A 12286-nucleotide genomic window follows, 5' to 3' on the forward strand; every position below is an offset into this window, starting at 1 on the left:
GAGATCTCCGAGATCGCAGAGCTCGTTACCGAGTCGCAGATCGTGCGTGCAAATCGTGCGTACCTCGCAAGGGTATCGGTCAATAGTCTTGCGTCAATCCAACGATTGAAGACCGATAGGCGAGCACAGACATAGTTATTGATCATCGAGCGCAAATCGGATGGCGAACGGCCGTTAGTCGGGCGACATTTGGGCGACGTTCACCCGACTTCCGATTGTTTACAAATATTGAATTTCTGGGAATGTGAGGGTAATTCTAACATTGTGGCCCCTGTGGCAGTATGTAGGCTGGCTTTGTGACACACTTTCCTTTCTTGTGTCATTTCTATTATGCCCGCGCATTCCATTCATTGGTTAAAAAGATTCCGACAACAAAATAAGCAACATTTATTGATCTCTTGCCTTTTTTGAGGAACGTTTTGTATTCCCTTCTCCGCGTGCAAGAGGTCATGGGAGGTTCATTATCATAGATTTATTCACCGTCGATCGCACGAGGCTCGCTTATATGTGAGGGGAACAGGTTTTGGGCGAAAAATACGCTAGACCATCTTAAGATCTTAAAATCAGCCGACCTTCCTGCGATCGCGAAGTACGTCCGAAGATCGTATATAATGTGAGGCGGGTATAACGACATAATCAGTACGTTTTATCATAGGAAAGTGGCATTAGTATCCGTTGCCCGACACTGATTGCATTTGCAGCATATATTTGCTCACTTTGCAGCTTTTTTGTACAATTTACAGTATTGTAACAAACTTATTCTTTTTTCCTTCGGAAACGAAAATTGATGCGCGCGGATAATCAAGTCAGCGCGGCATTATGACAGTGATCGTTATTGCGTAACCATGCCCCAAACGGGCTAAATGCATTAAGTTAGAAAACTGAAGTAGAAGTGTAAGAGAGGTTGCGTAACATACCATCTGAAATCTACACAGCCTCTTTTTTCTTAAAACTTGAGTAAAGAAATTTAAGGAGTTTTTCTACTACGCCGTACTTTTTAGTTGACATAATAGTCTATAAGCGAACATTTCGTCCTTGGTTAAACATACACATTCACAGTTTAGTTCAAGGGTACTTACGAGAGATTTGCGCATATAACGTTATTTTTGTATAGTGAACGTTCTAAAAGAAAAACGTACTCCATTCTCTACATAATTATTAGTCTCTTTTTCAACGTCAATTGTCGCATGCATGTGTAGTTGCAATCAGAATTCGGTCACGAACTTACAAATAAACATTGTATATAGAAATGTTCACACTATAGAATCTTTGCAAACAGCAGCAAGCAGCCGCCTTGTTAACTTATAACTACATTTTGTATCTTAAGGTTGGTTCACACGTGCGTATATATTCCGTGTGGTGTTCTTAGCGTCTACCAGGCTCCACAGGTCGTTAGAAAAATAGTAGAAATTTCAGCGATCTGTGGGGCCTCGTAGAGGCTAAGACATCCGTACGGACCTCACACGGACTTGAAAATATATGCGCGTGTGAAACCACTTTTATAAATTGGGGTGCGCCTAGCATTCGTCAGAAACGCGTCATGCATGTGGTCGGTGTGTCCGGAACACGGTCGGCATATGCAGTGCGCATGCCGTAAGTTTAAGAAAAAATGTTGCGTACCACATACGCCAATCACCATTTACAAAAAAAGCTTCCCCTTAAGTATAAAACCCCGTATCTTCTTAAATTCAAGTCATTTACAATATTTCAGCTTCAGTTTTTACTCCTTAATTTTTTTTGGAACTGCTCTTTTATCCTTTTCCCGTCACCATATACATCTTGAAAACAGGTTTATGGTATAATTTCCCCTCGCTTTCACCCTGTTGTAGACTTCAAACCAACATGAACTTAAGCGTGTATGAAAGAGCAAAAACTCTTATTTTCTGTCTTTCTCGTCTTTAGAGAGAAAGGTTACCCTTAGCGAAAATTCTAGTAAATAAAAATACTGGTTATGAAAAATTCCTTACCTGAACCTTGCGACAAGACGCCAGACAGAAGGCCCAGCAGTACCACTGTAAAAGTGAAGCTTAACATCTCAAGTCTAGATCTAATCATTTCTCTGGTAAATGTTGTTCGTTATTCAGTATTTATACCTTCAGCAGCATTACCACACATGTTCGCAATGCTGTAGGAAGGGGCGTGTCTGGTTCGATCGGATGTGCTATTTGTAGAACTGAAGGATATTGTTTATTAGGTTTGCCTTAATTCACAGAAGGGAAACGTATTGTTTTTGCTCAGTTTCTTCATCTTCAAACAAATACAAGGTCAATGTCCCGGCCACTTGGCGTTCGATTACATCATGTAGCATTACAGGGCTTGGCGTATTGTACACTACAGTTTTTCGAGGGCTGCTAAATATATATATGAATGTGTTTGAGTGAGTAAGAATAAACATAGGTAGTTTGCTAGACCATGTGATGGTAAACATGGTGTGTTTGCAAATGTTACTTCTCTAGTAATTATATTTCTATCCTATCCAGCACTCAAGAAGCTTGAAAACAACATCCAATATCGACCTTCGTCTTCTCAGGCCATCCAAAAGTTCTAAACTAAGTTTTATTAGCATAATCTAAATGGTTTCATTATTGCCTCTTACTAATTGTATACGCCGGTTGCAATTATCAAAGTTCTTTCCTTCTCCAGTAAGTGTTGTACGTCTAGTAAACATTGCTAGATGACTATTCAATCTCCACAACTGGATAAAATTCACTTCCGGACGTTTCGAGTGACATCCATCACTCTTCTTCAGGACCAGCGTCTCTAGAATGAACTAGTAGAACACATCAATACTACACATCTGAGTCAACAAATCACTAACCTGAAAATTTGCAATTTTCATAAACGTATTGCTAGATGACGTCCTTCACCCATGAGAGCGAAGCTTGTCGACAGCATTTAATTGCAGTTCTTTGAAGAATTACTAGGTGATGCTGTTGATCCATGAGTATAAACAAGCTATAGCAGAAGACCTTTCATTCATAACATAAGTTGTTCAGTGCGTGTTTCGTACCTTCCAATCCAATCAATGACCTGTCATTGGTAGGTAACACTATTCTTACCCAAAACACACATACACACACACACACACACACACACTCACAAACACACACGCACATGTACACAAACACACACATATGTACACAAACACAAGCATACCAGTACATTCATATATGGTGGAAGGACAGGGTTGGGCTCATGCCCTAGACACAGTGTATAACATTGCACTACCCCTACGGACTTATATGGTCATGGGACTACCTCATGGAGATTGTTGTCCTATAATTGGCACTGTTAGAATACTACGAGAAATCTACAAGCGATTTTCAATGACATCTTGTAAGAGGATTGTATAGAACAAACATTAACTAGCATAATATTATGACAAATAATTATAGTAGCAACAATCTACTTAAATCTATGTATTTATTTATTACTTTTTCATTATAGTGAAGGTATGCTGAAACAGGTGTTCCTTGTCATCATACTGACAAAATCATTACAAACTTATACAGCAAATATTTAATAGATTTTGATCCAAAAGATGTTAACAAGTACTCGTACAGGTCAATACAAACATAGAAACTTCGCTTAGTCTTAACATCAAATCATTTTATCAAATAGCAATTACAAAATCAAACAAAAACATCAACTGAAATGTAAATGAATCTTAAGTCCAACTTTGTATAAAATGCCTCCACAGAAAGAAGATCATTCCTTTATGTAGTATAGTTCACTTCCACATTAGCTTGACAAATGAAATATTCAGATCTTGTAGTAGCTTCAAATCAAACTTTTAGACATTAAGTTTAAATAATGCATGACAACAATACTGGTAACAATCAAGAAAATAACAAATCATTTGCATACCTTGTAGCATATCCTGTGTCTTTGCTACACCAAGACTGTATTACATAGCACATTCTATGTAAAAAAATTTAGGCATACTCTTCATCAAATAACAATATTCAAGTCTACATGTAAGCAACATCCAGTTGGCTGGAATGATGATGTCCATGACTGACCAGCGGAGTGGTCAGCAAACTCTCATCTCTTCTCCAGCTGCTTGAACTTGGCTTCTGCGAGACAGATAAAAGTGACCTTGCTGAAACTATGCCTGCTTACATACACTTGGACATGCACATGTACATCACAGTTCACATGGCCTAGCAAAAAAGATGTGTTTATGATTGCTGTCCTGAAAAATATTACTGTCAGTAGATAGGGATTGTCTAATTTTTTTTGTTTCATTTTTTTTAATCCTTAGATTTTTTTTAAAGTGAGCCAACAAATACAGTTAGGCAATGTAAAATCTAAAATCATATTGTAATCATATTGGTATACATTATACTTTACCAGCAAAATTTGCCCTCAAAATGCAGGAAACAGTGTTTCAGAGTGTATAGATTTTAAAAATTTCTCCAGACCTCCCTAGGATCATTGCACCTTCCACGCTCGACAGGATTTCCATTTCCAAAATCCAGTCGAGGGAAAAAAATTCAGGCTGGCTAGAACACTGATGAGGTGTTGAACAAACCTAATCTCTTGGAGTACGCATCAAGTCTGTAGGCTGCCTGCTCCAGACTGGCCACACTGTCCTCGATCTGATCAATCTGGTCCAGGTACGGCTGCAGGCTGGCATCTGCAATATCAGGGTCATTGAAATAAGCACTGTCTGGTGTACTCACAACTCTTATGTTGATATGTTTAATGTCTAGGAATATTAGCCACTCGCAAACATTGTATTTTAGCTAAATCCAGTAAGGCCTAGGACAAAACGTTGTGTTTCCTGTTTCAGTCCTGAAAAAATTAGGGTTGGTAGGTAGGGATTCCCTTTTTTAGGCTGGCTAAAAGTGTGGTGAGACATATCACAATGCAGTAAACTTAAATGTATGAGGACACTTGTCTTTCAATCAATCAATCAATCAGCCGCGGGCATCAGGGGAGATGCATAGCGGCTGTAGACATGTCCCTCCAAGATGTTCTGTTTTCAATGTCAATCTTCAATTCTGTGCATAATAGATAAATCTATCTTTCATTATATAGGGCAAGCAGTGTTTTTACTTTAATAGGAAGTAGGCTGAATAAAAATTCTAACTGGCAGCTATGTGACTCCACTACCCACCCCCCAAAAAAGTCTAGGGTCGGCAGATTTTTCTAGGGTTAGGACTCACATTTCTCGTTGAGGTCCACCATGGCCTTGCTAACTCCAGCTGCCACACCCCTCATCTCAGCATACTTGGCAGCCGACACCTTGTTCATACTCTCCAGTAACTTGTAGTCATCGCACACAACTGGGAATGGTACCATGAAACATCACATACTTCACACAGGTTATCATTACTGATTAAGTGTTTAACCCAGTACAGATCTACAAAGAATGATCTAATAAAAATATTTCTTTTATCTATTGCTGTAACGTACAAAATATCTCTGTTATTGTAGCCCCTGCATTGAAAAAAAAAGTTGAATTCAACGAAATCTGAGTAGAGTTCTTCGGTGGGGTAGGAGATCTACGTATACTATCAATGTAGCATCAGCAATCCCTGAGGGATGCACACTGCAGGTATCCAGGTGTTCAAGATATTCTTGAGAAAGTCTTAAAGTTCACTTGATAACACTGTTTTGTAAAGGGTTAGTCTTGAAATTATGCGAGATGATGTTACTCTTCATCAAATAGTTCAGGTACATGTATATGCCCTCTCACAAAGATCAGAACGCATGTGCGGCAACAGGAATTCTAGGTTATATGTCAAAGGTAAAGGCCCAGAAAAAGAAAACAAAACCCGTCTGGACATTGTTATGCAAATCAAAACAATGGTCAAGTCAAGGACTGTTTTCTTTTTCCAGGCCCTACCCTTTGACATATTACCAAGAATTCCTGTTGCCGCACATACATTCTGATCTCTGTGAAACTGAAAGGGCTTATTTGGTACGTAGCACTACTTGACATTACTTAAAGAGGAAAGCACACAGTACCTGACAGCTCTCCATTCAGGTAGAGAGTCATCTTCTCAAACATGTCCCTGCACAGCCCCCTGAGCTCCTCAGGCTGGGTGCCGGCTGTGCTGTCCAGGGTAGCTGTGCCTGCTGTGCTGTCCAGGGTAGCCGCTCCTACTGAGCTGTTGGTGGTGGTACTGACCGTGTCCAGGGAGGGCTGGTGTTCATCCTGGTCTGGGGGTGCTTCTGGTGACATTGCCAGGTTTTAAAACAATATTTAGTAGTCTTTCTAATAATCTAAGGTCACTAACTCAGTTTGACAAACTACTCAACTGAAATGGTCAATGTTGGTTCTATCTATAAATGGGACATCAAAAGTCCGGCAGGGAGTCTAAAGTCCGGTATCTTTGTGTGTATTAAAGCCCTCTAACAAAGGTCATAGTGCATGAACAGCAACAGGAATTCTAGGTAATAGGTCAAAGGTAAATGTCCAGAAATTGAATCAGTCCCAATGTCTTGACCATTGTTTTGATTTGCATAACAATGTCCAGGCATGTCTTGCTCTCTTTTTCGGGGCCTTTACCTTGACATATCATTTAAATTCCTGTCACTGCACATGCATTATGTCGGTTATGATCTCTGTGAAAGGGTTTATTCCTGGAAATAGTTGGACATGCACGCACTATGATCTCTGTTAGAGGGCTTATACACGTAAAGATACCGGAATTAAGACTCCCTGCCAGACTTTGGATCCCCCATTAATAGATGGAACCAACATTGGGTAACCCGGTTTACATTGTAGTTGATGATAACATTATGTTGAGCACATGTAGGATCATTTCATCCCCTGTACACGGCTCTTCACATGTTTTGTAAAATTAGTAGATCTTATGTACAGAAATGGCGCACTGTACTTGCTGCAAAATCACACCTTTACACATTACACCAAGGAGGTTTTAATAAATAACTAAACCGGATGCTAACGCTACATCTGCTTGGAGATTAGGTTATACACGAATGTGCAAAGCACCAGAGATGAAGTACCAAGGAGCAACAATCACATGAGAAGCACCTAGATGGAAATAGCACCTGGAGTCCACGTCTAGCGAAGAAATAGACGTAAAGCAAGGACAACAACAACAACAACAACATTAAAGTTGAAAAAAAAAAAAAACAATCAAGAGAGGACAATACAAAATTGCTTAATACGCATTATGGTCACGGTTGCAGCGTGGCAAACACACATGACGTAAATACAGAGACGTCTTTCCACCAAGCTAGGAACTTGGTGCAAGAATCTTTGCTTGAAGTTTGATGGGGGGGAGGAGGCGAAGGAGGGGGGGGGGCGATATAATTTCCGTCTTTTCTTCCATGACAACAAGCCAAGCGGCGATTAATATCCAACATATGATCAGGAAAAACTATTCTTGAAGTTTTTACCGTTCGTATCCGCGGTGTTCCCCGCATCTGGAGTTGTTTCTGCGTCTTCTTCCGTCGCAGCCGAAATTTTTCCGTCCTCATCCGCCATCATGATCATCATCATCATTTTCACCTTTGCCCCTAGTACCTTGCGTTTTTGTGCATGTTTGCTGTTTTCTTAACTAGTCTTCGAACCATTACATTAAAAGGTTGTTGTTAGAAGTCTATGTATGACTTATTTCGTTATTTAAGCGGAAAATACTCACATTTCTTGAAAAGGTGATAACGTTAGGACCTAAGCCTACTCCTGAATGGAATATTCTATTGACCTTTGACACAAACCCGGAAGTGGTGGCAGATGACTTTACAAAACTGCACAAAAATACTTGCCTAACATTTCCAACCAGTTTCGCGTCATCTATCAATACAAGACTTCATTGTGACAAAGACGGCGACCTTGTTTACGGAATGGCGTCATATTTTGACGAACACGACTGCGAGCCGACGGAAGGCAGCACTCCGTTTTCACAGGCCAACAACTTACTACTACAACTGGCAAGGTACGGTATAAGCCATAAGCAAGGGAGGGTACCGGTGAGGTGTATACACGTGTTATGCGCAAGAACAAAAAATAAAAAAAATGGCTATCTAGATTTCGTCCCTGTCTGACGAGTAGTCCACTCTACTCACTTGATAACAATTTTGATTAGTGCGCTTGATACAGAGTCCTCGGTTACAGTAGCTATGTCAGCTCCTTGGATGAGATTGAAAGCTCCTTGGTTTATAGCCTGGTCACTCGTAGGTACTTTATCTTTTCGCTTCCATTGGTGGTTACAATGGAGTATGGCATCAATGCGTATGGCATTCTGTCCCCAGCGCAACACGGCTTCAGGAAGGGTCTGTCCTGCGAGAGTCAGCTGGTGCTAACCCTCCAAGACCTGGCCAAGAACATGGACTAGAACAAACAGGTCGATGCCGCGGTGCTTGACTTTAGCAAAGCATTTGATACCGTGCGTCACCAACGTCTGCTGAGCAAGCTCGAGCACTATGGTATTTCTGGCCTCCTTCAGTCTTGGCTCAGGGCCTTTCTTATGGAGAGAACCCAGAGGGTTGTCTTTGACGGTGTGTAACAGTGTCAAGATCACCTCTGGAGTTCCGCAGGGTACTGTGTTAGGCCCTCTGCTCTTCCTGCTCTATATTAACAACCTACCCGATTCCTTTGACTCACATGTTCGACTATTTGCTGACGATTGCTTCATTCATCAAACCACCAGCAAGCCACATACACATGTAATACATAAACAAATTTGTAAGCCACAATGATCATTATGAATGTTCTTCCCTTTACAGGATGCTGATGGAACAAGGACCAGAGCTTGAGTTGGACCTGACGAGGTAGGCAAATCTTGAAATAGTTGCAGTGATTTATTGTTTGCAGTTTGCTTTTTGCTAAGCCTCAGGGACGACTTCTATTATCCTGTTCACCATTTAAACTGTTCATGCTCAAATTTTCAACGGTAAAAGCTCCTAACTTTGTGAACAGTTCATAACATTTCCTGACATATATTCTGTCTCAGGGTAACTGGGGCCGTTAACTTTTGACATATTAGTCAACATGCATCACACTAATATATGGCCTCCTTCGATCAATATTGACCATGGTAAAAATCCTAATTGATATCAGCCCTACAATGTCGACTGTGACTTAACATTCCTATACGAGACTGACAGTCTCTGCCACATAGGGCACATCTGTAGGCTGACTCAGGTCTGTTGCAGAGTTCTTTTCACAGGATCCACTTTTCTTCTGCCATGCACATCAGTCTGGTTTCTCCTGATCACACCACACATGCAGTTTAAACTGTTTACCTTGCTTATTGGGTAATACAGTAGAAGCTGCTTAATTGCACGGCCTATTTGCCAGGAAATTTCGTGCAATTATCCGGATGGTACAATAATGCAAAGCTATTGAGCTGGACCGCACCGGTTTGGCATTTTGGGGTTCCGTGCAGTTAAGTGTGCGTAAATCCGTTGTGCAATTAACTGGCTTATACTGTAATTGGATCATGTCATCCCTGCAGCCTAGCACCTGGGGAACGCCAGGCGCCACCTGCCTCTAAAGCAGCTGTGGAATCATTGAAAGCTGCTCAGATCTCACCCAGTCAAGCAGGTACAGCTACTTTTCCTTTATTTTTTCATTCATTCATTGAAATTCACATTTGTACCAGTACCCCAAAGACTACAGCTGGAAAATCAAAGAATGTATGAAAGTATGTTATATGACTTAATGTATGCTTCACGGTTGAAATTTCTGTTGTGCAGCCAAGGGTGCCTGCTGAGTGGTGTCTTTTTTTTTAAATTATAAATTTCTCAGAGATTTACATTTGTGAAAGTACCTCAAAGATTATAGCTGGAAGATCAATGAAGCATGTTACATGACTCAACATACTGCTTCACAGCTGATGTTTCTGTTGCACAGCGAAGGGTGCCAGCTGTCCTGTATGTCTTGCTGAGTTTGATGAATACGAGTTTGTGAAGGTGATGCCCTGCCAACACAAGTTCCACCCATCCTGTATTCTCCCCTGGTTGTCAAAGGTATTTTATCTTCAGCTCTCTTTATGGTTCAGGAACTCTAATATGAATGATTTTTTAATAGTTGAACAGCTTTGAAAGTTTGACCCAACACAAGGGAAATACGATGAATCAAAAGTGTTGCGACAACGGAATCTACCACCATAACAGTTCAGCGAGGGTTGATGCACCCTGATGAACTGTGACGGTGGTAGATTCCGTCTCCCTGCCACTTTTGATTCGCTCCTGACGTCATTTCAGACTTCCGGATTGTCAGAGCAGTGAATCAGTCATCTGATGAAGGTCATACGAGATCGACTGAAAATTCATGGTGTTTCCCGTGTAGGGTCAAAGCTTGGAACTGTTCAACTATGGATTCTACCAACACAGAAGAATCTTCATCCAATGAATGATTTTTCACATCAAGTAGAAACAAAAAGATATGTATCAGCAAAATACTCCTAATTTACAGACCAAAGAATTGGCAAGTGACTATGCTTTGGACTTCTGTTAAAAATGAAAACCTGTCCATTCCAGACCAACTCCTGTCCAGTGTGCAGACATGAGCTGCCCACAGACGACCCAGAGTATGAAGAAGCCCGGAAGGAAAAGGTGAGTTAACTCTTGCTGTAGTCTGGTTTCTCATCCTTTTGTAGTTCTGGTTTGCTCCTCTGATTTGTTTTTATATTTTTGTTGAATATTCAAATGTGAAATTCCTGTTAATAGACAAGAATCAATTAAACTTAAACAGGTCCCGGAAATCCCAGGTGTTTTTGCTGCTATGTGTAATCCATTTCATATAAGGAAATGTGTTAGTTGACCCTAAAAAGGAGCTTTGTTACTCTGTTCCAGGAAAGAGCAAAAGAAAGAGAGGCTCAACTGGATGCACTTCACAACTCCATGTATGGATAGCTGGATGTGCAACACACACAGGACTGCTTTGACTGGACACTTCTAAAGATATTAAATTACATACTTCTTTGGTTGCACCTGGACAAAAAAACAATGACTGAGGTTTAGTATCTGACCTGGGTCTTGTTTTTGATATGCCAGTTCATGTATCAGCCAAAGGCATCAGAAGTTCATGTTGAAGTGCTGATATTTCATTGCCTGTTGTAAAAATGTATGGTGAATTTGCATTCTTGCATGTTTTATTCCATGTTTTGTACGTCTCCTTTTTTGACACAAAATTGTTAAGTACGAGACAGATGTGGAAAAGGTTTGTGAAAGGGGAAGACAATCTAGTTAGATTAAAAATTGATATTTAGATTAGCAGATCAAATTACTGGTTAATACAGTATACAAATCAATCTTTTGCCAAACTCCTACTTTTTGCACACCACTGCGTCACCGTGACATCATCGCGATCGCTTGTATGATGTCCTCTAAACATGGTTGTGTGACAAGTTACAGGTAAAAATACTGCATGTTCTGTACCACCAACAAGTTTATTATATAAATACAAATATGTTTTGAAAAATATAACATTTGTGTAACAGGAATATGGTTAAGTAAATCGTCTGCAGTACAGGTGACATGTAAAAACCATTGCTTGTTTTCTTGCATGAACGACCCAAATGAATTCTATCAATCGTCACCAATCATTGCACAGATATAGAACAGCAGAGAAGTGACTCATGAAGTAGGGGCATCAGTACTTCAACTCACAGAGTGAGACTTCATTATCTATAAAGAAGAGACAACCTGAACAGAAATTCAGTCTATCTACGACATACTTGCACATGGACATACGGCTGACTGTTATACCTCCCTGGCATTTTCTGATGACGACATGAAGGTACTTTCTTGTCTGGGTTCTGTCATTACCTCCATGAAAAAATGGAGGTATAGTTTTGAGTGTGTCTGTGTGTGTGTCTGTGTGTGTGTGTGTGTGTCTGTGTGTCCGCATATTGTGGTCAGCATAACTTGAGAATCTCTTGATGGACTACGATGATATTTGGTATGTGGGTAGGGGTTGGGAAGACGAAGGTCAAGGTCAATTTTGGGCCCCCTGGTGTGTGACCTTGGTACTGCAGCGCAACTTCCGGTTTTGCTATCTCGGTGTTCTGAACATGCTATGGTCAAGATTTTTAAGTATTAGATAGCTCTTGTGCTCAGGAAAAAATGACATAAGTTTGGGTCCCCTAGCGTCTAGTTGTGGGATAGCAGGGGTATTTTTGTCAAAAACTTCTGACGAGGATAACTCCAGAAGGGAATAACGGATTTTCATGATTTTTGGTATGTAGGTACCTCGGACAATGTTGTACAAGATAAAATACTAATTATGCAAAATAGGAGTACATTTGCATAATTAATGAGAATTTTCTATCATAGCAGTTTTTTCAATGTATCTCTTGTC

The 12286-nt window shown here is 40.4% G+C and overlaps 2 protein-coding genes across 5 annotated transcripts; one reads left to right on the plus strand and one right to left on the minus strand.

Annotated features, from left to right (window-relative positions):
• Positions 1-3406: 3406 nt before the first annotated feature.
• On the minus strand, positions 3407-7655 carry LOC118411252 (biogenesis of lysosome-related organelles complex 1 subunit 2-like). 3 transcript variants are annotated; one of them, XM_035813412.1, is made up of 5 exons: positions 7378-7655; positions 5977-6180; positions 5172-5291; positions 4535-4639; positions 3407-4076 (listed from the first exon to the last, which is right to left on the minus strand). In XM_035813412.1, the coding sequence occupies exons 1-5, from the start codon at positions 7481-7483 to the stop codon at positions 4045-4047; spliced, it is 567 nt and encodes a 188-aa protein (XP_035669305.1). In that variant the 5' UTR covers positions 7484-7655; the 3' UTR covers positions 3407-4044. The 3 variants fall into 3 exon arrangements, with proteins under 3 accessions (XP_035669305.1, XP_035669304.1, XP_035669303.1); XM_035813411.1 differs by having other exon boundaries at positions 5977-6183; XM_035813410.1 differs by having other exon boundaries at positions 5977-6192.
• Positions 7656-7663: 8 nt separating this feature from the next.
• On the plus strand, positions 7664-11707 carry LOC118411253 (E3 ubiquitin-protein ligase RNF181-like). 2 transcript variants are annotated; one of them, XM_035813414.1, is made up of 6 exons: positions 7664-7916; positions 8707-8751; positions 9438-9526; positions 9836-9951; positions 10465-10539; positions 10780-11654. In XM_035813414.1, exons 1-6 carry the CDS (start codon positions 7825-7827, stop codon positions 10837-10839), a joined length of 477 nt encoding a protein of 158 aa, XP_035669307.1. In that variant the 5' UTR covers positions 7664-7824; the 3' UTR covers positions 10840-11654. The 2 variants fall into 2 exon arrangements, with proteins under 2 accessions (XP_035669307.1, XP_035669308.1); XM_035813415.1 differs by lacking the exon at positions 7664-7916 and adding an exon at positions 8138-8158 and having other exon boundaries at positions 10780-11707.
• The last annotated feature ends 579 nt before the right edge of the window (positions 11708-12286 follow it).

This window comes from Branchiostoma floridae, chromosome 3 (genome assembly GCF_000003815.2).
Source record: "Branchiostoma floridae strain S238N-H82 chromosome 3, Bfl_VNyyK, whole genome shotgun sequence".
NCBI lineage: Eukaryota > Metazoa > Chordata > Leptocardii > Amphioxiformes > Branchiostomatidae > Branchiostoma > Branchiostoma floridae.